Consider the following 25,014-nt stretch of genomic DNA (forward strand, 5'->3'; position numbering starts at 1 on the left):
GAACAGAAAAAACTGCCAAGGGACAAAGGTGTGGATTCCAGGTTCTTCAGAACCCAGGACCAGCACTGTTACTACACAAACTGCCTGGGGTTTCAGGGCCTGGGAGCTGCACCTCACCTGGTCCATCAGCACGTGCAGTCACAGAGGCCTGGGGAAGGCTCTGAGTCACCTGAGCTGAGGCTCCAGCTCGGCTGAGTGGATGAACATAATCAGAGTGACATGGTTAAACACTGTTCACTGTTAGCCAGAATCCAGAGCCTTGGCCAATTCCCACCCTGGCTGAGGGCCCAGGGGCCTGAGCTAAAGCCCACAAGGGAAAGGGCCAGAGTGTGGTGCAGTCTGGGCAACATAACCCAGCTCCCAGAATAATGTACCAAGCCTCTGTGACATCTCTGGGGTACCAGAGCCCTCTGAGGGACACAAATCAAATCAACAACTGCCCCAGTGTGTAACTCTCATGGTTCAAACTCTATACAAGTCAAGACATTTTGATTTTTCCCTTCCCTTTCTATTATTGTGAAAGCATGCAAAGGAAAAAAAGCCCAGTTTTCAAGTGAGCCAGCCTTTCTAAAGAACTGGATAGGTGAAGTCACACTAGTTATACTATATCAATTTAATGCAAAATTAAAGCTTTCTGTGGGTCTTTTATAAACCAGTATCAATCCTGCTGCAGTGTTGATTCTTCTGTTAGTTTAAATAGGCAAAAAACCCCTATCCCCCACAGGTATGCAGGTTCTCAATGCAACACAACAGAACTGTCTCCTCTGTCCCACCAAACCCAGCCACATACACCGAACACAGTGACAGCAGCTCTTTAAAATCAATTCTATCTCAATGAACTGTTTCAGGACTGAAATGTCACCCTCCTCCAAACCCAGCTACGTTTGTGACTCAGCAAAAATGGTAGAAACATAGTTCTCTGTGTTTGTTTTTATTTCAGTTCCCCTTTCAGACTCCCTGCTTCTGCCATGGAATGCTTCAAACACTCGTGGCACTGATGCCTCAGCCTCTTTAGGCTCTTTTTTAATGGCAGTTTTAGTAACAGCTCTCACTGCTTCCCCCATCTTACAGCTGGAATAGTAAATAGTGAAAGATTAATGTGTTTTCAATATTATTTTTATTCTGTTAAATGACTGAATTTATATGAAAATTAGAGGGAGATGAATTTTGCACTGACAAGACTATTCAGACAGCTATAACCAAAGTGAGTTTACCAGTTTAAATATGGATGAGGTCATCCTTCACTGGTTAAAGCAAGTAATTATAAATGTATAACCCAAAAGCCTTAGTCCAGTAAAAGCTGAGGGAAATAGAATAAATCAAGCCCATAAATACCATCAGCTGCTAAGCTACTGAAAAAAAATTCCAAGTGACATAATCTTGCATCCTCCAGATTTGCTCTCTGCTGTGAATGGTCAGGGGCTGCCTCTGTTGCTACGAAAAGGTCCCACCTACATCAGGCCTGTTTTTTGTTGCCATTGCTCAATTTTTCCCAAGTGTTCTTGAACACCTGCCCCTAACTTTTGCCACACCTTGCCCTGACAGAGCCACTCAGTGAGAAAAGCTTTAAAGTTGGCTCCAGCCCTGCCTTTTGTTCACAGCTCCAAGGCCCTGTGGAGCCTGGCACCAATTAGGGAGCAGATAATTAATAAGTCTCTCTCAGAGCCCATTTCTGGCACTGGGAAGGGATTTTCCTCTTAACTGAAACCAGCTCACTCCTTCAAATCAGTCATTTTAAGGCCTGGTATTGTCCTTCACACTCACTGCAACTCTTCTGACCAGCACCAGCACATTTCCATTATTACAGACTCACCCTCCTAGGACAGAAAAAAAAATCTGCCACACTGCAAACAAAGGCTCTGAGTCAAATCCACCGGGACCTCCCCAGAGCTCTGGCTGATAAAGCTCTCAGCAGCTCCAGCCAAGACTTAATGTCTGGCGAACAAAATGTTCTGGAAAAACGTCGTGCCTTCTATAAACACTTTTTTCTGGCAGATCCGTCCTGTTGTTTTAAAACCTGGAGAGGCTGACTCAGCCTGGCTTCTGCAGGAGCTAAGGGAACACGATGGGTCCAGGGGAAGGTGGAGGGAATGGAGTGTGGGGAGGAGAGAAAGAGAGGGGCAGAGTGAGCCCCGCACGGCCCCCGGTGCTGCACGGAGCCGCTGCTCCTGCCCAGCTGCTCACACAAAGTTTATGTACACATTGCCCACATCCTTCAGCCTGTTTTTGGTGCCCAGGCAATTTTCCAGCATGTCTTTTGTGGGCAGGGAGCTGTCAGTGCTGGTGACAAATTGCCGCAGCGCATTCCTGCCCGACAGGCGGTATTTTTGCTCCTCCTTGGCAACGCTGTCCAGCAGGACTCCTCGGATGTCCTTGGGCTTCCCTGGCACGCCGAACACCACGAACAAGCCCAGGCAGTCCCGTCCCACCAGGCGGCAGAACTGGGCCAGCTTCTCAAACCTGCTCATGTTCTGGAAGCACTCGTCGGCCAGCGCAGCCTCCCGGCAGCAATCCTCGGCAGCGCCCTCGCCGTGGAAGAGCTCGGCCGGCTGCAGAGCCTGCACGGCGATCTGTAGCTTGATCTGCTTGTCAGACCCACACAGAGTCCAGATCCAGTCCACTCCGAACAGGGAGGATTGCTGCTTGGTCATTTTGCTGGTCATGATCCGCTCCTCCATGCCCTTTCCCACGCAGAAGCCGATGAAGTTGACCAGGAAGATCTCGCTCAGCGTGTTCGTGGCTGGCTGGAATTTGCTTTGAGGATCCACAAAACCCAGGTAGTCCTTCAGCCTTTGAGATGCATGGAGCACACCCTGGCTGAAGACTTCACACATGACCAGCGTTTCAGCCTTGTTCTCATGGTTGTCCTCCTGGGAGACCTTCTGGCCCATTTTCTCTGCTGGAGGAGGTTGTTTCCACATGCAGACTGCCTCAGGGACAAACCTTTATTTTCCAGCAAAGGCTGTGCAGGTGCTGGGCTCAGCCAGACCTATTCAGCTGCACATGGACACCTGCAGCCTTCCCGGTGAAGGTGATGGCAGAACTGAGCTCTGCGTGCCTGCAGGGCAGCTGGGCTTTCTCCTGGGTGTGTTTCTCCGCAGCTGACTGAGCAGGGACCAGCCCAGCAGGCCCTGTAGCTTTCACACTTACTGAATTCATCTCTGCTTGTTTTCCTTATTGTTAATTCCGGCACCATTTCTTTGGCTGATGTTATCTCATTCCAGTCTGATCTTATCTCCTTGGATCTCCTTTCTAGGACTATTGCACAGAAACCAGTTTTTTGGTACAGGGTGTTGCCTGGAGATGAAACCACCTTTTTCTTTTAATCTCCCAGAGAAGGGAGATTAACACTTGGGACCAGAGAGAGGGACAGTGCACCCTGGGAAGGCTTCCTCTGGAGAGCACACACTGAGCAATGATCATGTCACTTCTCACCACACCAAACAACCCAAGATGGTTAAAATCTGTATCCCAGAAATAACTAAAAAGTCTTGATACAGTTGATTTTTTAGCTGTTAGTTGAGCCCTGCTGCAGGCACTACTGACAAATTAATGAATGAGTCAACAAAAAATGTGTGATTTTGCCCCTTTTCCCTTCTTTGTTTTCTGAACAGAACAGAACAAGCTTCCATGGAAAATTAAAAGGAAAAAAAAAGAGGACGTGAAAAAGGGAACCAGCTTCCAGAAACACTTGGCATTTTCCACAGACTTTATTGGATTTCACATGGCAATACACAGCAGTTACGTTGCCCTCTCCAAAGAGGCACCAATTAAACACTCTGACAGGATGGACAGTGTGCACACACGCACCTAAAACCTCCTGACTCCATCGCCTCTCTCGTGCCCCTGCCCTGTAAGAGAAACAGGGCTCAGATGGCAGCTCGAGGGGATGGCCTGGCTGCCAGGAAAGGGCTGTTTGGAGCAGAATGCTGCTCACACTGCACTTCAGTAAACCATCACTGCCCTCACTGATAACACTCCAGAGACACTGGAGAGTGTTTGTGGCTATTTCAGCACACAGTATTGTGTCACTAGCTCCCTTTTCCCCCTCCCCTTTTCCCCCCAGTTCTGTCCAGTGGCCAGTGACTAGTGAGAGCCATCCAGAGGAACACTTTTGTTTGGAAGCCTGCACCACATTTCCCAATGCTTCCACAGGGTTTTATGTTCAACTTCCATGTAAATAACAACAATATTGCAGAGTATTCACAGAAAGGGAAGCCTGAATCCACATCCCAAGCATCTGCACCCTAAACCTGCCCACGTTAAATTTTGCATCTTGGTACATCAATAATCACCTACACTGCACATCCTTCAAAGGTCCAGGTTACCAGCTCACATAATTCTAATGCTGGAATATGCTTCTGATCTGAGGGGAGCTCCCTGAAAAACCTGGGAAGAACCTTTCTTCCTTTCCTAGCTTTTTTAACAGTGTTTCAGAAACACCCCCAAAGTCAGCACAAACCCCAAATCCCCTGCACAACACCAGGAATGATCTCACTTCCAGCAAGGAGAGCGACAAAACGAGTGACAAACGCTTGGCAAAGCAACACCACCACAAGGAACAATTCCAGCTGGACTTTTGTTTGCCTTTTACAGAGCAAAGCAGCTTCATGCCATTGTGCTAAAATACATGCAACGTTCAACACCATACAAATGACCACTGGAATAAAAAGTTACTTTTATTTGTTTGTTTGCTTGCTTTTGGCTAGGACACCTCACAAAACTGGAAGTCTGACACAAGATTCCCACTGGCTAGTCAGGAATTTTAAAACCTGATGATCCTCAAGAGCAGAGGAGCTGCTTTAAGAAGGTAAAATGATGAGCAACACATTTGATATCTGAATTTTGGAGGAAAAGTCCCACCTTAGGCTTAATAATATGAAATAATATATTTCCTATACATTTCTCTATATAACTTTATTTTTTTAGCAACTACACCATCTTCATGTTAGTTACAGCACAGAAACATCCCTTCCATATGCAGGGAGTACTCTCAACTTTAAAGAAATTTTTTCAGTCATGGAAGTGTTAATAACCTTGTTGAATGCACTAACTACTGCTGCTGGGGACGATAAAGAAGACATTTTAAAATGTGCAGTTTCTGGATGAGTCACTGCTAGAAGAAACATGCTTTAGAAATAGTTTCATCTCAAATGGAAGATCATTAAACTGTGCACTCAGTAAAAAGCAACGAAAGCAAACAGTTCCAAAGGTCAGCCTGCCTTTCCCAGTAACCAGCTGGTCTGCAAACTGGCATAATTTTTTTACAACCTTCTCCCCTTCCCTCACACACCTTCAACTTTCCATCACTCTATCTCACAAAATTTAAATTTTTGCTTTTATATGTACTTCATATACTTATTTTTTCTTTTTTTTCTTTTTTTTTTATAAAACAGTATAAAAATAGGAGCAACAGTCAAGAGCTACTGGGGAGCTTACACAGGGCACAGATGACTAAAATCCTACATTGGATCGGACTGAACTGGTGTTTGTGCCAAAGAAAAGCACTTAGGGAAGAGCAGTAACTTCTATTTTTCAGCTGGGAGCTCAGAGAGAGCTGATGCACGCTATCTACAGACGCAACACTTTCACCTAACACCTTCTGTTCTTTTCAAACAGCAGAGAGCATTATCTGAGGCCAGGAATAAGCAAAAGGAGCACTAGCATACCACATCAATTTCAACGCAACACTCTGAAACATATCACCAGTTTGTACATTAAATAGAGTTAAAACCATTACCATTCACCAGTGTCTGGGTGGTTTTTATGGCAACTTAAGTAGGCACCTTGTTTTTTCTCCTTTTCTATTTAAAATTCTCCACCCCTCAGTGTCACTTCTAACAAACAGAAGCAAGAGCAATGTAAAGTACATGATCTGTCATGTGGAACAGGGATGTCCTTGCACGCAGGAGAACGAGCCTTTGTCAGTGCCTGGTGGTGACTGTCACACGTTGGAGTCCTCATCTGTTATACTGGTGCTAGGAGAGCGAGTGGCAAAGTCTTTGAACATTTCATCTTCCTTCAGCATGTGCTGCAAAGGAAAGGAGGGAAGAGTCAAGGTTTCTCACAACTGGAGTCAGTCACCTGTCCTGTGCTGGGCAGCAAACACTGCCCGCCAGCCACTGTTTTGTTCTGCTGAGGGAGGTTTGCACCCACCCTGCCCCAAAACCAGCTCACTGCTGTCTGCTGGCCCCAGTGCCTCAGGGCTTCCACCCAGAAAATGCAGCCTGACTCCCAGCTGGAGACCCACCGACCATGGGCAATGGGGGCTGTGTCCCCTGCCCTCCCTGGTGTGTGGGGAGCCAGCACAGGCCACCAAAGCTCCCCACCAGGATGGGTGGGTACCTTCCTGAACCACTTGGGTTTTTGTGCCCTCTGTCCCTGCAGGAGACCCAAAGGACCTCACTGACACTGTTTAACATGAGTGACTGCCAAGGGCCTCACACCCATCCCACAGAAACAGAGACCTTACTGCACAGACCCCGTTCACAGACTCACTGTCAGGTTGTTGATGCCTTCAGAAAATGCTCCTATTTGCCTCACCGTCCCTTCTGAATCTTCCATCTATAAAAACCAGAATGAATCATGAATTAATAACAACTTATTTGTATCATAGAGTGGAATCACAGAATGCATTGGATTGGAAGAGACCTTAAAAATCATCTCAGTCCAATCCCCTGCCATGGGCAGGGACAGCTTCCACTATCCCAGGTTGCTCCAAGCTCTGTCCAACTTGTCCTTGGGCACTGCCAGGGATGCAGGGGCAGCCACAGCTTCTCTGGGCAACCTGTGCCAGGGCCTCAGCACCCTCACAGGGAAGAACATATTTCTAAACCTCCTGAGATCTAAACCCACTCTTTGTCAGTGTGAAGCCATTCCCCCTTGTCCTGCTAGGACAGAGTGACATTGAAGTGCAGCACACAATTTACTGACTACACCTGAGATGTTCAGACCAAGGGGGAAGCATGGCCTGCCAGGAGAAGAGAGTTACTCCAGAGCAGGCCCTAAAGGTTCTGCATTCACAGCTTCAGCCTCCTTGGGAGCAGAGCCTTTTGTCACTAATGCTGTGACAGTAAGAACTCAGGGCCTTCATGGGCCAAAGCAAAAGGAAGACTTTCCTGGGAAATGGAAGGTTTTCCCACCAAACCTGACAGCTCAAAGACTCAGAATTGTTAGAACTGGCTTACCTGCTCCAGCCTGTCCAAATCATCATCATCATATACTCGCATATCCAGGCCAGGCTTAAAGCCCTTCTTCGATGCGCTCCCAGATGCCCTCCCCAGCTCCATAGGACACACATACTCTTCCACATCATCCTGCTTCTTCTTCCTCAGGTTCCCAAAATTGCTGAAGGTAAGTTTCTTTGGCTTAAAAGCGAAGAGAAATTTGTCTAGGAGTTAGAGAATCAGCAAAGAACAGGCCTACTCGTGCCCTCTTGTGCTTCCATGACAAAGGTCAAAACCCCAGTGCTCTCCTACACAGATCTTCTGAATTTCATGACAGTGGCAACTGAAAGGACAATGTGTCCTCTCATTCTACCACTGTTAAGACACTACCATTTAACAGATCCCAAATGAGGTGAAAATTCCACATTAAACCATGAGTCTGTTAACAGTAAGGGACAGTCTCCCTCCCAAACATCTCCCAGTACAGACAGAAGGACAACACGAGTGCTACCTCTTGTCTCTGCATGTCAGAGAGGCTGAGAAGTGGCCTGTTCATGGTAGACACAAGTGTCAGCCCCAGATCTGCCAGGTCCTGCTCTCATGCTTCTTTCCTTAGAAACCAACCCCTTTTCTCAGACCTTACTGATGCTGCACCCTCCCAGCATGGATAAAACCAGAGATCCAAAAGCTTCCCTGGAACCTCCCACCCCTCCCAGAACAAGTGGCCTACCTTGACTTTGGCAGTTGCTGTCAGAAGGACGTAGTCTGGGGACTCCATGGCCTCACGCTTCTGCTGCTGGGCCTCCTGCCCCACCAGGAGGTTGAAATGAGTGGCCAAGTGCCGCCTCAGCAGCGTCTTGTTGGGGGGGATGTTCAGCAGCTGGGCCATGGTTTCTACATTGAAACGGGGCTCCAAAACCTGGGAATCCAATCAAAGAGAACCCAGCTGAAGCCAGTACTGTCTGATGAGATGTCAAGAACATCCAGGCCTATCTTGGTCACTCCCTACGGCCGCTTTGGGATTTTTGTTTGTATTTTAGAGGAAATATACAACAAAGAAGGAGGGAAGAGAGTTAGCTAATTAAAGGATTCCTAGGCTTTCCTTCTGGAGTTATAAATAGGAACAAATTGGCAGGTAAGAAGAAGTGAACAGATAAATCTATCCTTAACTGAAGTACTGTGTGAAGCTGCCACAAAATGTTTACCCAGTATCATCTTCCAATTCTGGAAAAGGTAGCCAGAGGAATCATGGAAAATAAACGGACACAAAACCTCTGGAGCAGGGATATAACTCCTAATCATCACAACAAACCTCTGCAGATATAGGTCTCTTGTCTGGAGTATGTGATGCTCATAAAAACAATCCTGGTTTGACAGTGTAATCCCAAATTTTGTAAAGGTAACAAGCTTCCCCCACAAAAGAAAACCATATCCAGGTCAGGAAGGCAGAAAGTGGCTGTTCAACAGCATGGCAGCACTGTAGGGCAGGAGGTGGAGAATGCTATACCAAAACAGAATTGTGAGGGGAATACAGAGTATTAAACCACACAACTTCCCCTCAAGACATTCATATCCTTTAAACCATAAGGTAAGAAACTTCTTACTGAGCAGAATAGGTGTGTGCAGCAAAGACAATGTCAGAACATTGACCTAGAGGTTGCCAGACATCTTTTCTTTCCTAAAATGGAAGAAGGCACCCCAAAAGCTCACCATCAGCCCCCCGTGCACTCCGCTGCCCCGCAGGTTGGGCGCGTACTCTGCCAGATCCACGGAGCGCAGCCACTCCATCACGCGGTGGTTGGTCCACTGGGTGACCTCAGAGGGTGTCACATTATTCTGCCAACAGGAGGGACAGGCAGGTAAGGAGACGTCCCAAAGCAGGTGAATCCCAGCCCCAGTCTTTACTGAAACATACTTCTCCTGCCCTTAAGGAATACAATCCTACTTTGCACTTGAGAGAAGAATCTCTTTCTGGGTTGCTACCTTATTGCAAGAGCAGCATGGGGATGGGTCTGGGCAGGGGGCAGGGCTGTGTCAGGTCATTTGATTATTGTGCTGTGCTCTAGGGTTATTTGCCATTTCTACCAGTAGAGCTGAAAATTCAGCTGTTCCATGAGCTGCTGTGCTGTTCTTGCAGATACACACTGTGGTTCTAAATCCAAGAGTCTGGGTTGTTCTGTCATCCATTGCCCTGTCCAGCATTTGCTGCTTCCAAAACACAATGATGGCAGTCTCCTGCCTGGTAATGGGGCCAAGCTCCTTTTACACAGAAAATTTTGACACAGCCATCAGTTTTCCAGAGAGTTGCACAAGACTTGTGGCAACAGTGCACTGAATTCAAGATGATTTGTTTTCCAGACAGCACATCAGAGACTGGGCCAAAACAGCCAGCTGTTGGCTTGGAGGAGAAGCAGGAGACTTGGAAAGGGGGACATGAGTTTGGGGTCATGGCAGGTAGAAGAAATTAAGTGATGTCAGAGCTTGAGGTTAAAAGAACAACATGAGGAACAGGAAACTAAAAATGAAGGAGAATGAGGAGACAGGAGGAGAGAGCAGAGCAGGAATAATCAAACACCAGGGATAAAGCCCTAGAGGATTCCTCTTCACAGCTTCCTTGTAAAGCAGTACCTCATCAGATGGCCTCCGGCGCAGGCAGTTGGGCTCAAAGTTGTTTATTCTCAAAACCTGAATGGCTCTTTTGATGCTGAGGTGGTGAAGGACACTGATGACCTTCAAGGAGAGCAGATCATCCTGTCAAAGAGCAAGAGGGAGTTAACAAACACAGACATGCTTATTCATGGGAGCAGCATCCTCCTGGAGAGGACTGCTTTAGCCCTGGCCTAAAAAGGCACGTTTGACACATCTAGGGGAAGATTTTAATATGTCAGACAGGTGGTTCATATCAAACCATTGTGCCAAAATAAAAACTTTCTGTGTTGCGCTGTACTAGCTCTTGGGGGATGTTTTTCACACAGGGTACAGAGCTTAGTACAAGAAACATGGGGTAACAAGGAAGGAAAAAGAGTGAGATGACACATCCTCAGTGACAGGATAAGAGCCAAGGCAGCACCAACACACTACACTAGACTCACCAGGCATTTAATCCTGCCAGAAGTTACCTCAAATGTACAGCTAGAAGTTTAACTGAAAAAATAAATTACCCTGAAAATTGGGACATTCTCTATGGTTAGAATAATAAAAAAGAGGGAAGAAGAAAGTGTCTCAAAGTCCAAGTGCAGTTTGGCTAACTTAAATAAATTTATGCACCCTTGCTCCAGGGTTAGCCTAGCTTAATCTTTCAGTTTTACTTGTATGTTATGAGCACTAGAATCTATTTTGTCAGATATTTAAGACAAGATTCTTTGCTTACCCAAACATCCCACTGCGTTCAGCTCAGTTTGTGATGAAACTGACAGTAGGTTATTATGTCATGGTTTGCTATTTCATTTATTATAAAATAATAAATGTTCCTTATTAATTATTTTGAGTTGGAGTAACTTCAAAAGATCATAACAAGTATTAGTTTAATACTTTGCATATTTTGTTGGTTGTTTACCAACAATCTGTTGTCATAATTTGATGATTAAACTTGCTCTAAAAATATCCCTAGTGATCTAGGGCAGTTAAAGGGCAGTGACAATGTTAGTAAAGTCTCCCAACACAACATCAAACTTCATGGAGGCTGCTGGCATCACACCTCCCAGGGTTAAGAAGGAGAAAAAACAATCTTATAATAAATAAAATTGCAAACCATGACATAAAACCTATGCAAAACACATGCCAGTGTGGCATGAAAAGGTAACTCATGAGAGAGCAGGGCTGTGATTGATTTCTTCTTTGTTGTGCAGAAAGAATTAATATTAGGGATGTTCAATTTGCATTTGTGTCCCCAGAGAAGGAAGGGGACATCTCATCTTACCTGAGCCCTTACACAAAGGAAACCTGACTGGCAGTGAAGTGGGGAGGTGATGCCTGTGCTAAGCACTTTGAAATGCAAAAGCTGTTAAGTGTAGCCTGCTTTCAAACAAGCTGGCTCTCAGAACTGCAATTTTCTTCAAAGGAAATTGCTTGGGTTTTCTTCACCTAAGCATCCAAGTAAGTAAGCAAGCTGATAGAATGCTTGCTCACTGAAGAAAAAGATTCCACCTGCTTCTATTAATTAATAACAATATGAACAGCAAAAGCATGAATGGCAAGCACAGAATTTGCACATCTTTGTGTACAAAAGCCCTGCCTCAGCACACCAGGTGTCTCACACAGCTGTTGAGCTCAGGATTGCCCATTTCTCATGCATGAGTCCAAATTCTTGCCTACTGTGTTTGCTCTTCCACCTGAATCTAGTAGGTCTGGAGATGAAAAGAACTTAGGAAATGCTTGCAGGTGAGCAGTAGTATCTGATTTCTACAGGCTACAGCTATTGGCATGAACACAGGACATTCACTAGAGTTTAAAGGGGTCCTTTGAACACTGAGAAGCCAAGAACATGGAAAGGATGTCAGGAAAGGCAGAAACCGTTTACTCACCACAGTCATGTAATGGAGCATGCGGCCATCCACCTTCCCCTCATCAAACTGGGTCTTATACTGGGGCAGGCCAATGTCATCCAGCCACCCTAGGGCAGGACAGACACTCCTGTCAGAGTGGCAGCCACATCACCCAGCAGCACTCACTGCTCCTATCCTCAGCACCCCAAATCAGCCACGGTTAAGGAGCCCTATCCAAAGCCACTGCTTCAGCATGCAGTAAAATCTTACTGGTAACCCAGTGGTAATCCAGTTTTCCATGGTTGTTCTCCTCTTCAGATCCCAGTGCCTGCAGAGCAAGCTGGAGCTTCTTCCTATGCAAAGGGTGCTTTATCCCAAGCTCCTGTGAAAGGAAGCAAAGCAGTAAATCTAGAGACAATACTGTTTTATTCCTCCCTCTGCAAGTGACAAAGGGTTTCTGAGAGTCACACTTTCACAGCATTGCTGGGGACATGGCAGGTGCATTTTCTTTTTGCTGAATTTCAGTGTTGTTTTAGCAGACATTCAGCACTAGGGAAAGGCCCACTTACACTGTGGCAGATTAATTTCAAGGAGTGGTGGATTCTAAACTGCATTAAAATGTTGGCCACAATATTCTCATACCAGGTTAAAAAAAATCCCACAATATAATAAAAATGTTAGCATTCATAAAATACTTGCTGGGAGTAAATAATCCTCTCCCACTTAGGCAGGTAAAGTTAAAATAATCATTTAGTTAATAGCATAGGAATGTTCCAGAAATTACTGAAATTCATTAATGCTTTCAAATGTGTAACATTATTTCCCAGTTTAGTTGCAAGTACAGCTATTCTAGGATCTCTTTAATATCATTTCACTTTCAGGAGTGCCTGCTGGTTAATGTTACCTCTGACAACACTATTACAAGCCATTATGTTCATAATACACAACACTACAACTGGAATAAGAGAAGTAACTACCCAACTGAGAAAACAGGCTTACTATTTGGTGAAGAGAGTGATTTTTTAAAAGCTGAAAATTCAAACTTTATCAAATACTATGGATTAAACATGTAAATTGAATCAATTTCTCCTGTGTTTCTCATTTTTAAAAATAGACAAGCAATTCTGCAACAATTAAAGACAGACTGATCAACCTGTGTGTAACAAATCCTCATTCCTCTTTGTATAAAATAGACAGAAAACACAATCAGAACAAAACAGCACCTTTTAACACCCTTCTCACGTAGGCATAAAATAACTGAAGCATATATGGGTGCTAATGAAGCAGGGCTACAAACCCATATGATAATGAGGCAGTCTCACATGCATATTTTTAGAGGGTGCTATAGTCAATTGATGTGTCCACGCTTAATGAAGTTAAATCATGTATTTGTAATTATTAGCTTCATTACAGAGCATTAAATTTCTACAAAACTTCAGCTAAAAAGAAATGGATTTGGCATCACTGCAGGTGACAGTATTTTGAAAACTCATCTAGTTTATTTTTTTTACCAGGTGCACTTTACAGACCTGATTTACATCCACAGAAATGGTAATTTTTTTTTGTACTTTTATTTGTACCTTTTTTTTTTTTGTACCTTTGTTTATTTCTGGTATTCCTCACCTTTTCCAGATCCTGCTGAGAAGCCTGCAGAAGTGTTTGCCCAGACAATATCCAGTGCCTGCCATTATTGATGTAGGAGCCAAGCCCTTGGTCCTGGAGCCAGTTGCAAACCTGCTCCTTGGTCCACTTTGCAAATGGCATGTCCAGCTCACTGCGGGAGATGTGACCCAAAAAAGACTGATAAATCCTGTGCTTCCAATCTCCTGTTCTCATAAATAATGAGAAAGCCAAAAGCTAAGCCTAATTCACATCTTGTGGGATCTGGGACAAGCTCTGAGGGGGAACCATCAGCACGATGAAGTGCTGGGTGCTGCTGATCTGTTGCCACTGCCACAATAAACACAGCCTCCTATAATGCTTCTGAAAAGAGCCACCCCTGCTGCCTAGCATGGCTACAGCTCAGGAGTGAGACTGGATGTTTCACTTTCTCCTTTAATCCCTGGAAGTGCAGCAGGAAAGGCACAGAAGGAGTATCAGTCACTGCCCATGAGGGCTCACACGCTGCCTCTCGGCCCCATCCTGCGAAGGCAAGAGCTCAGCAGCAGGACCCCAGCACCCAGCCCACCTCAGCCCTGCAGGGACCCTCTCTCAGAGGAGGAGGCAGCCTGGATCTGCCTGGTTTTGGCCAGTCAGGAGAGGGGATGTTTCATTTTGGCACTGCCCTCCTGCTCTGGCCCCGTGATCCAGGCACTGACGGTGGCCGCGCTGGTGTCACCTGTGGGACTGGCCCAGGTCCCGAGACCAGCCCAGCCTGGGCCCCGCGGTTGCTCTCGTCCCTCCTCTCTTGAACTCTGTCTCGGACATGTCGTCTGGGTTGAATGTGGTGGACTGACTCCTTTTAAGCCTAAAGGAAGCAAGCACATTCACATCTGGCTAGGGAAAAGGCACGTCACTGCTGCCACTGCAACCAACAGAGGCAAGATCTCCCCCAGGGCTGGCAGCCCCTCTTCTACCTGCCCCCAGCACACTGCCATCCCTCCCAAATACCACACGGGCTCCTGCTCTTGGGATGTTAAACCATGGAGCCATGCGCTGGCAGGGGAGAAAGGAAGGTGTGTCCCCAGCAAACCCCTGCCCAAGCTCCAGCTCTGGAGAATGACCATCTCTCATCTTTTACTTACCTTCCAAACAACTTCTTGATTCCCCTGGCCTTTTTCCTGGAATCTGGAGAAGGTGGTGTCATCAGCAAACTATCTGCTTCCTTTGGGCGAGGGGGCAAGCCAGCCAGATCCAAGTGGTCTGCAGATCCCTTCTCCGTTTCAGCTGTTAGAAAACAAAAGTTTTGTCAAGACCTTCTTGTGCAGGACTGTACAGACATGCTCATGACCTTGGGAATGACTCCTGCTAAATTACTGACAGCCACCATGTCAAGAAAATGGGGCAAAGAGGGATGGGAAGATCCATGAGAAATGCCACATGTTCCTCCTTCATGGGTCTGGCTGGTAATGCTCCAAGGCAATGCTCTGCTTCAGTTAAGTGCCTTTTGCACCCAAGGTGGGAAAATCCACCTCGTGAATCAAGCAGGGAATTAAATCCCAAATTTACTCTTCCTCAGGGAGTGCTCCTACAGTGCTTTCACAGACAGAGCCAAGGCACGTGGGTGCCCAGGAACAATTCAGTGCAGTGGCAGGGAACTAAACCAGGAGTCCCCAAGGCACAGAAAGCCAAGTAACTTCCCTGCAGATATCCTTCTCAATAACCTGTAGTATTTCATTCCCTGGCCAGGAAATTCCAGCAACAAAACTCCTGCCCCAGAAGGAGGGCCGTCTTCCCCCCACTTCTTCAAACTGAGGAATATTTTGATCATCCTCAGAGGAACACCATGGAGTTTAGGCTCTGTCTGAACCATATCTTCTGGGTGAACAAAACATTTCTGATCAGAGACCCTCAACATGACCACCCACTCTAAAAGCATTTAATCCTTGATCTGTAGCTCTTTTCCATGACAACAAACCTGAGAGCTCTTGTTCCCAAAGGGGAAGTTGCCACAAAAGCTAAACTATTAAGGAAAAGACAATTTAAACATCATTTAAAAAGAAAACTAATAGAATTGCAGTATCTACTAGACTACATAAGCAGAGATGTGCTAGCAAGTGCTAGATAGCTGAATAAAACTACCATGTGGAGTTTATGCCAGTTGCTTGCTGGGGAAGAGTGAGAGCATGAGCTTGTTCAGCTGAAGCAGCTGTGGCAAGGCAGTCAGGCCTGGAATGACTTGCAGCATCTTTTAATATAGCTCTGTAATTAAATTCCCATCACTTGTGTTTGAAATCGACTTTCAGACTTCCAGGAGAAAAGTAAACAATGTATCAAGGCAGAGCTCATATTGCTGGGACATGTCGTCTCAGGCCACAGAGTTGATGCTGAGATGGCCACAAAAGGGCCATGACCAGCAGCAAACCGTAGGCTTTGCCAGTGTATCCTTCTGCTGGCCAAACTTACGATGGTTCAGCCAGAACACTTATGAACATGGCCCATTTTCCACCTTGTCAAACCTTGCAGTGAAACAACAAGGTCACACAAAAGATCATTTCCAGGCACTTTGGTTCGGCCACTAACCCACACAGGGATCCTGCCACTGACAGAGACAGCACTAACATCCAACAAGGCTGTGGCATTCATGGGTTTTGCTTTACTTGTAGAAGGTAAAGTGAAAAAATCCAAAACCATGGAAATCAGGACAAGGTTGGGTGCATTAGTAGCAGAGATTTGCGGGAATTGTGCTGTTTGCTCCTCAGACCTGGCTCCTTCTCATGCACTGACACAACTCTGTGGAACAGGTAACGTTTAGGGGGCCATGTGAGAAATGGAGAAGGTCCAGAGCACTTGGTCTCTTTGCCACCACATGTGGCTGTACCACCACCCCACTGACACAGCTCTGCTTCCTAAGGCAGGTCTCACCTGTCCTTGCCAGAACCACCCAGGGAATCCTCACATCACAATACTGGTTCTTATTTACTGTGTGAATGGCTCCTTCCCCATCTACCCCAATTATTTCTCATTTGTTTTACTGTACCATAAACACAACTACATCTAGAAGATGAATTACACATGCTTTCCCTCAGAACTCCCTTACATGAATACCTGGGAAATACAGCTCATTCCCTACTTCACCACCCTTTAAACTCTTCCAGTGGATCCAGGACAGGTGGCAGCACAAACGTAACTACTAAGCATGACCAGTTCTCACCTGGTACATCAATCTGTGGTACCTTTGTGCTCAAAGGTACAAAAAAGTCTCTGCAAATTGACCCGCAATCTCTCATTAGTAGCAGCTACTCAGGAACAGCACAGCTGACTTTTAGCAGAGGGCAGATGTTATGTGAAAACTCCTTTTAGTGATGGGCAGAAGCTCCGATGCAGAGCTCTGGTGCCTGGTTTGGGAAGTGTGTGGCCACAGGAAGCTGTTAGCAGCAGTCAGGGCACAGGGCTGGCTTGGCAGACATGCAGGATTACTGTACCTAAGGTAGGTGCACTGGCACTTCGACTGCGATCTTCAGATTTCCACACAAGGCACAAACCCACACGCAGCACAACGGGAGAGAACACGCAGAGGCACAAGGTCAAACACAATTCAAAACTCACAGTGACACAGTACGGACAAAAGGAGGGAGGGACGGGAGACACAAGCGCCACACAAGTGCTGAATTCACATGGGATTAGGAGCACCAAGTCACTGGGAAATTCCCTTTCCCAGCAAAGGAGTGGAGAAGAGCTCTGTGGTGGGGAGGAAAAAATGGCACTGCAGTCACTTCGGTGCAAGGAGGTCATCTGCTCCAGGACCCACTGCTCCTGTGAAGTGGCAAATTCCTGGACAGCAGCTTTACAGATGGGGGCACTGAAATCTGGATAACATAAATAACTTACTCAGAGTCACAGCACCCTGATTTACATGGCCCATCTTTCACTCCTCTATGACAGCCACAACCACTGCGCTTTGTTAGACAAATCAATTTCAGGACAACACGGGATTACACAAAAGCAAAGATGAAATAAACCAAAGCGAAGAGTCTAACCCTCAGAATAGACTGTACATCTATTCCAAGTAAGCTAGCAACTTCCCAGGCTGTATGTCACAGGCAAATATGGACAGCACATCAACAATGTGTAGGTATGTTACTTATTTTGAACAAAAATTTAAAATTCTCTTGGAGTAAGTAACAAAGCAGAAGCTATCCCCCTTCAGGCTTCTGAAATAGAGAGCTAAATTCCTGAATCTCGTGCAAGAGAAAAACAAAAACCTCAGATGTCTGGCAGTAGATCTGATACAGGGATTCACTGGATGCTTGAACAGGATCACTGGAAAGACTGCTAGAGCAGAGCAGTAAATGTAAGTAGAATTCTAACTACTGGCAACAGCGACTTCTGCATTAAGCAGAACATTTTGTTTATTTCTTCATCATATGCAAATGTCACCAAATGACAATACCAAAATAACGCCCCCACCAACACTACAGGTAAAAAATCAACATGAGCTTGAATGACTTGTTCCTGTTGCAATCCTGTTCCTGTTGTCACCACCTCTTTTGCAAGGCTGCTTAAGTACAAAAAAACAAAAAAGAGAAACACTGAGTGCTGCTGTCCTATTTCTGTATATCTGAAAATCTTGTGAAAGATAAACCAAGGATGGACCCAGGGGAAAAAAAGCCCACAAATCCCATGTGAACTACTGCCAGACAGCATTTCATACAGCAGCAAGCCCCTACAAGGTCCCAGGGGACATACCACAAGCAGAGTCTGAACCACATCAAATATTTCTTGACATCAGTGATTTTCTTCTCTTGCTGTTTGATATTTTCAAACATTCTATCAGAAGTGCCACTAAGTCACAGTGAGACTAAGGCTGGCTTTCCTGCTTAAGGCAGTTACAGCTGTTGTTAAGATGCTTCAAAATGCACAGAATCTGAATGCAGAGGCAGGGTACCTACCCAGATTGGGGGCACTTGCAGTCCTCTTGTTATTTTTTATCTTGAAAAAGCCCCGGCCAAAGGAAGATCTGGCTTTGCGGGTGCCAAAACTGTCCTCGTCACCTGTGCCACCGTGAGAAGGAGACTTGGGAGGGAGGGTTGCAAAATTATTGCCTTCCACAGGAGGTTTAACCTGCTTGAATTAGGGAAATAAAGAGTCAATATAAGGGAATTGCAGAAAGCCTTTTGAGAGGCTGCAAAGTGACTGCTGGCAGGTAATCTGGGAGGTCCTTCTCATCTGTCACTACAAGAATACAGAATGTAAAAAGCATAATGAAAAACATAAACAAGATCTTCCTTTGAATGTGTTGTCCTGGTTTGGGCTGGGATGGAGTTAACTTTTTCTTAGTTCAATACTGTGTATAGGTTCAGTGCTGTGTTTTGGATTTAGTAGGGAGTAATGTGAGTAACACTGGGGTGTTTGGGTTGTGGCTGAGCCCTGAGTCAAGGACTTTCCATTTTCCCATGCTCTGTCAGCAAGGAAGTGCACAAGAAGCTAGGATGCAGCATGTCCAGGACAGCTGACCTGAACCACCAAAGGAATATTCCACACCACAGAATTCCATGCCCAGTATATAAACTGGGGGGGGGGTTATGGGGAAGGGGAGCCAATCAAATTTTGGAGATGGGCTGGATATTGGCCAGTGGGGGATGAGCAACAGTATTGTGGTGCATCAATTGTCTTCTTTGGATTTTCTCTCTCTCTTCCTCTCCCTTTTATTATTAGTTTTATTATTATTATAATAATATTATTATGATGATTTTACCTTGTTTCCATTATTAAACTGTTTGTATCTCAACCCCTAAGTTCTATCTTTTTTTTGTTGATTCTCCTCCCCATCCCTCTGGGGCAGGGAGGGGGACCAGCTGTAGGGTACTTTGCTGTCAACTGGGATTAAACCCTGACATTTGTTCAGGATTATTATCACTACCTGCTAAGAATAAATTGTGTTCTTTAAGATGTTCCTCTATTTTTGTAAGGCTGACTTAAAAGTGTGGAAAAGGTAAAAATAGAGTCCTGCAAGGCTTTGAACTTCTCCAGCTTTCCAGGGTCTCTGTCTCCCCACTGGCAGCTGTAGGGCAGTAAATGGGAAGCAGAGAGACACAGTACTTTGGTTGTCTGCCAAGTGTCAGAGAGCTCTTTCTGTCTGTCACTGCTCTGCAATTTCTTAATTAATTGATTAATTGACCATGTCCACTGCCAAAGCAAAGAGGAAATTTCAGATCAAGCAAGGAGTATAAATGCCAAGAGAGATATCAGACACTCCAGTCAGCCAATTTAAAGCAGTATGTTAACCTTGCCAGCTGTTTCACTATCTCTTTGAAAGAAGGAAGCAAAAGCATCCACAGCCCAGATACAATCCTTAGGCTTTTGCTGAATCAATACAGCATTCATCCCATGAGTGGTGTCTGAAGTCTGTCACCTCTGCTCAGGTGTTCCTAGAGGTAAGAACTGCAAGATGTGGCCTTAAGGCACCACAGGGTGACTGTTCTGCAATGACACGCTTTTCAGAAACACACTTGCTACTCACAAAAAACAACTAAGAAACCCAAAGGTTTTTAAAGATACACTAATCAAAGATAATTACAGAGTCAGTAAAATGCTTAATGGTTAGCTTTGCTAATTATCTAGCGGGGGAAAAACATTAGCTTAGCTGGTAACCTTATGCACAATCAGACTGGAAGACAATCCATGTGTCAGGAGGCAAGGAGGTGCTGAGCACTGAGCAGTGCCACTGATGGTGACAGCCACCAGAGACTCCTCCCTGTCCTGTCTGCAGGACTTTCATTCCCCCTCTGGAACTGTGTGTGGCAATTCCACACCTCCCAGCCTGTCAGCACCTCCTCCAAGGACACACATCACCACACACACACATTACCTCTGCTGGCTTCTGTGCACAGTCTCTGTCCTGTTTGGGAAAGATTAAGGCATTTAAAAAGTCATGGTTTATAGCTGGTAGTCAATTCACTATGATTACCCCCAGTTAAGTTCTGACAGAAATACCCTTCCCTGACTGTTCCTTTTCCCCAAAATAAATCTCTTCAGAGCTGTATTTCACACAGATTAAGCCTTGCTTGCTTTGGGGTCAGTGAGTTGACATGGAAATAGAGTTGCTTTGGTTCAGTTTGTGAAGGATTAGCTGTGCACATGATTAGTGACACACAGAATATTAAGGCACTCACGGGCAGAGCTGCCTGAGGCGACCCAGAGCAGGAACCAGACAGGGTAGAAGCCAAGTAGATAAAACATCCACAGCCTCTACTCCTGTCTGTCCAAACAAACAAAAACCAAAGAGCCCCAACCCATGAACTCCAGCTCTTATCAGATTCTGGGGACATTTTCAGTCCTGTCAGCCTCCCCCCTACACTACAAGGCACAGGAGCTATCAGGGAATTCAGGAGCCTCCTGGAGTTCAGGCTGTCACAAAAGAGTACCTAAATTGCACTGATTTGATGGCATTGCTAGAGATTAGCTGCTTTTGGTAACTTCCACAGAAACCTAAACTGAAGCTCTCCCCAGACATCCAACAGCTCAGTATTTTGTTTTTGCCTACCTAAAACATACAGTCAATCCAGATTGTATTTTACAGTGCATTAACTACATGGCCTGCCAAAATTATTCACCTTAAACACAGGTATGAAGTGGTGGTGGGAGTTATTTTTTTCTTGTCTTAAATCAGAAAGGCATATCCAGTAAAAAAATCCCACCTCATTCTCTGGGCAGAAACACAGCAGGAGAGTCTCAGGTAAAAGCCTCATACAAAGAGGGAAAAAAAAAGCATCTGTGTTTTCAAGGACAGCTTTTCTTCTTTAATAGAATATGGAAGATGTCACATATGTGTGACCACTGCCAACATATGCCACAAGGAGCCCTGACTCAAAATTTCTCATAAGGCAACACAACACCCAGAGGGTCACAACAGAGATGTCACACCTATGTGCAAGGAGATGGGAGGAAGTAAGAGACCAAACCTACCACATCAGATGCCTCTTTCCTCAAACTGCTCAGACTGCTAGACTTCTGCAGTGTGGAAATCCTGAAACAATAACATAAAAACCAAGCTCAGTTATTAGAATGAAACTTGCTAAGATAAAGACACTCAAAGAAATCAGCTTTAAAGACAGCATTATAATACATGATGAGATATACTAAACCAAATGGTATTTTGAATTAAGATGCAGTAATCAGTGCAGTAAATTCAGTAATCAGAGCCCATGCAATTTAATGAGATACTGTAAGAACTTCCACACTGGAATAACTACTGCTTTAGGGAATATGGATATGTGGCAGAAATGAAAATTATTTTCTCATTGTAGTCAGCTGATCACCTTCCCCCTGCTACCAAAAGAAAAAAACAAATCATGTGTGCATGCACTATGGAAAACTATAAACTTCAAAGTATATTGACAGTCTACCACCAAATTAGAGATGCTTCACAGTGTAACAGAAGTACCATGTGCCCAGATAAAGCATGGGAAAATAATGATCATGAAAGCATGGGACATAAGCAGAAATCTACCATCACCAAATATCATCTTGGCTAAAATTAACTGATCTATTTACATATGTATGTAAAATAAGGGGGTGCTTTGTGGGAGTTTAAGACCATCACATTTAAATATGTCCCCTGAACATACTGATTTGATTATGGCACTTACACTGGACTATCACACAGATGAGTTTCAGGGGAGGAACCTGTTGATCTTCCTTCACTGTAAAGCAAAAAAGATATGAAAAAAGGCTGAGACAGAAATCCTATGATCTCAGCCTGCTCTAATTCTGTTTTCACTTCAGCTCTCATGGTACTAACACACAGCAAATTTTCCCTGCTATGGTCTCAAGTCCTGTAAAAGATAAAGGACAAAGGTAAGTAAGCTCAAGAGCCCCAGGTAAGACAACTCTCACTGTAAAATGACGACAATACTGAACTATTCAGCTTCAATAAACACAGAGGTTCCAGCAGGGTCTGCAGCAGCACAAGGAGTGGAGGTCACCATCTCCTGGTCACCACCCACAGCAGGGGGCACTTTGCTGCAGTTTAGTGCTTGCTTTGGATTTTGCCAAGAGGAGACACAGGTGAAATCCCTGCTGGTGATGGCTCGAGCTGCATGAGGAACATGCACAGCACAAACTGAGCAAAGCTGGGCTTCTGGAGAGGATCCTTTCCTCAACTGGAACTGGAAAAATCACACATCAAATTGAGTTTGCACTGATGCTTCACATTGAGATTGATGATTGTTTCAAGTCAACAACGTCTCCTTGCCTCTGCATTCTTAGTGTTTGTGATACTTCTCAAGATAAAGCCAGGGATTTGGACCCAGAAGAAAAAACCCAAGCACAGTCTGTGTTGAGCTGTGAGTGCTTTTCTGTACCCCTGCAGTGCCGGTGCAGGTCTGCAGGGATTGGGTTTCCTCCCAGGACAAGGAGGGTGCAGGATTAGAAATGCTGATGAAAAGTGACAGCCACTCTTCACCCAGCAGCTGCCACAGGTTCCAAGCTCAAGGACCCCTGGGTGCCACAGCTCAGCCACAGCCCCAGGCTGCAGCCACACATCCCTTGGGTTTCCTCCCCTCCTCAGGTTAGAGCTGGAAGCCCTTTTGTTCTGGCAGTTCCTCACAACACCTTTAGCAGCTGTGTAAAATGTCTGAGCACAAATCACTAGGGTTGGCAGAGCCAGCCAGACTTCCATGATGCAAACATAGACAAAAAAAATGATTCTGTGGCCTTCATACATTAGATCAGCTTCCCTCTCCTTCTGTTCATTCCTTGTGAAGCAGCTGGTACAGACCATGAGGGCTGCTACAACAGCAACCAAACCAGCCCTTGCTTACTCAGGATTTAATCAATGCACTTCAGGAACATTAGCTTGGTTTGCTGCAGCTCACCGAGGGACTCCTAGCCTTGTTTACCTGGCAAATGACTTGATAATTCAGTGACTGACACATTATTGCTCTCCTTAAATGTCACAGAATATTGGATTTACAATTGAAAAATACATGGAACCCATAATACCTCATTTCACTTGCGGGATCTGGCCTAGGGTGTGTTTTCAGTCTCTCTGCAACAGTTTCTGAGCTCTTGGATGCAGATGAAAAGGAAGGGATCGAAATCTGTAAAATGCTGGTGTGGATCTGTAAGGAATTCTGAAAAGAAGGAAGAATATGTGTTACAATCTTCTGAGCTGAAATTAAGCAATCATAAATGAAAAAAGAGTAACAGATAAACCATGACGAAAAGGATCTGAAATAAGGTTTCAAAAGTGATTTTTTTTCCCCTTATTCTAATAGAATGATTTACTCCTTGAAATATGGCACTGCCGACAAAACATGAATCATTGCACGGCTAAGCTACAGCATAGACAAAAATCTCACAAGTCTCCCAAGGCTGCCTGCTAAATCTGTCTCTGCCACAGACACCATGAAGGGTAGTCCACTTTTCAGATTTAATCCTGTCCTCAGACACTCAGAGAATACAAAAAAGCTGCTAAACATTTAATTTAATTTCATTTTCTTCATAGTGTGTTCTTGCTGCTTAAGTGAAGACCATGCTCTGACTCAGAGTTTAGAGAAGAGAGCTATAGTTTTTGTACTGGAAAATCTGATTGTAAAAATCAGAGATTGAACCACAACCTACATGTAATTTAACTGAATGGATGCAATTATGATCACATCCTCTTAAATATGACAAGATAAATTTAGTAAGTCCCAACATATTTACTTCAGGTTTGTGCCAAAGTAAATGTAGCTCCTAAAACAGCTATGTTTGATAAGAAAAATAATTTCTATGACTAATAGAAAAAGTAATTTAGATCTGTTCTCATGATAAATACAGCTATTTCTGTCTCCTGATCCCATTTGAGAATTAAGAAAAATAAGTTTAATTGAAATTCCTCAGCAGCTTTCACAAGAAAAGTACTTTCCCCAAAAGGATATGAGACATTACAAAAAAACTGTGAAACCCAGAAATAAATCTTTTCAGAAATTTGAGTTTTGTCATCTGCAAGATGAATTCCAGCACAAGCAGTGTTTTCAAGGAATGATGGTATTAAATAAAGCAAAAAAACCCAAAACCAACCTACCTCTTCATGAATGTTCACATTGAACTCATCGTGGATTGGAGATGCTGTTACTGGGGTTGGGGATGGGCTTTTCTCTGGGTCAGTCAGACTTGGTGTGTCCAATAAACCCACGGATACAGTCCCTGAATTCAAGTCTTCACTTTCAGTTTCCTTGCCTGAAGGGAGAGAACACGGAAACCTGTTGGTTTTCCAACCCTTGCTCCCACACAAGCTGCAGCCAGCGTGCTCAGTTATGGGCCAAAACTGGAAGGATTTCATTGCTGGGATTTTTTAGGTTTTAGAAAGGGAGCCACAGCCAAGTGTCACTTCCCAGTGCAACCATCACAACACAGCAGGGTTGGAACAGAGGGAGGTCAAAAAGCCCAGCAAACACCCTCAGGGCATTTAGTGGCATCAGTTTCAACAAGCTGAATAAACTGGAGTACTTTATTCCTGTCTGTTCTGGAATTTTGTTCTAAATACTTTGTTTCCCTTATTTACTAAGGAAAAGTAAGAAGGTCCAGTCTCCCTGACACTTAAGATGTCTCTGTGGTATCTTCAAGGTACTCTGAGGAAAAATGCAGCCCACTGCTCAGAGTCTATCACCAGCCTGGAAGTGACCACATCAGGTCTGCAGCCTGCCACAAACTGAGCATGTCTCATTTAGGCAGTGCTTAAGCCCACATTAGTGTTGGCATCCTCTGCTCCTTCCACC

At 44.9% G+C, this 25,014-nt stretch overlaps 2 protein-coding genes across 16 annotated transcripts in view; both read right to left on the minus strand.

The window, feature by feature from the left end:
• Positions 1 to 813: 813 nt before the first annotated feature.
• REP15 (RAB15 effector protein) lies at positions 814 to 3,548 on the minus strand. The gene has a single exon (XM_071422587.1). The coding sequence runs from the start codon at positions 2,919 to 2,921 to the stop codon at positions 2,181 to 2,183; it is 741 nt and encodes a 246-aa protein (XP_071278688.1). The 5' UTR covers positions 2,922 to 3,548; the 3' UTR covers positions 814 to 2,180.
• A 143-nt stretch (positions 3,549 to 3,691) lies between these two features.
• PPFIBP1 (PPFIA binding protein 1) overlaps positions 3,692 to 25,014 on the minus strand; it is a 102,057-nt gene continuing 80,734 nt past the window's right edge. For 9 of the 15 annotated variants that reach the window (XM_071422573.1, XM_071422575.1, XM_071422572.1 and 6 more), the window contains 18 exons: positions 24,321 to 24,475; positions 23,255 to 23,385; positions 21,901 to 21,954; positions 21,218 to 21,278; positions 20,121 to 20,150; positions 18,202 to 18,376; positions 16,735 to 16,767; positions 14,395 to 14,536; positions 13,989 to 14,117; positions 13,274 to 13,424; positions 11,921 to 12,032; positions 11,690 to 11,778; positions 9,795 to 9,917; positions 8,877 to 9,002; positions 7,897 to 8,085; positions 7,188 to 7,367; positions 6,499 to 6,564; positions 3,692 to 6,031 (listed from right to left, as the gene is read on the minus strand). In XM_071422573.1, coding sequence (XP_071278674.1) covers positions 5,945 to 6,031; positions 6,499 to 6,564; positions 7,188 to 7,367; positions 7,897 to 8,085; positions 8,877 to 9,002; positions 9,795 to 9,917; positions 11,690 to 11,778; positions 11,921 to 12,032; positions 13,274 to 13,424; positions 13,989 to 14,117; positions 14,395 to 14,536; positions 16,735 to 16,767; positions 18,202 to 18,376; positions 20,121 to 20,150; positions 21,218 to 21,278; positions 21,901 to 21,954; positions 23,255 to 23,385; positions 24,321 to 24,475 — 2,033 coding nt within the window. In that variant the 3' untranslated portion in view covers positions 3,692 to 5,944. The remainder of the gene's footprint in view (positions 6,032 to 6,498; positions 6,565 to 7,187; positions 7,368 to 7,896; positions 8,086 to 8,876; positions 9,003 to 9,794; positions 9,918 to 11,689; positions 11,779 to 11,920; positions 12,033 to 13,273; positions 13,425 to 13,988; positions 14,118 to 14,394; positions 14,537 to 16,734; positions 16,768 to 18,201; positions 18,377 to 20,120; positions 20,151 to 21,217; positions 21,279 to 21,900; positions 21,955 to 23,254; positions 23,386 to 24,320; positions 24,476 to 25,014) is intronic. The other 6 variants (XM_071422585.1, XM_071422578.1, XM_071422586.1 and 3 more) reach the window with 3 other exon arrangements.

The sequence above is a fragment of the Agelaius tricolor genome, unplaced genomic scaffold (genome assembly GCF_023055355.1).
Source record: "Agelaius tricolor isolate 1412-34295 unplaced genomic scaffold, bAgeTri1.0.p SCAF_3, whole genome shotgun sequence".
In the NCBI taxonomy this organism is placed as follows: domain Eukaryota; kingdom Metazoa; phylum Chordata; class Aves; order Passeriformes; family Icteridae; genus Agelaius; species Agelaius tricolor.

Bases quoted from the DNA above. Each gene is read 5' to 3' on its own strand.
- REP15 (XM_071422587.1), bottom strand. From the start codon at position 2,921: ATGTGGAAACAACCTCCTCCAGCAGAGAAAATGGGCCAGAAGGTCTCC.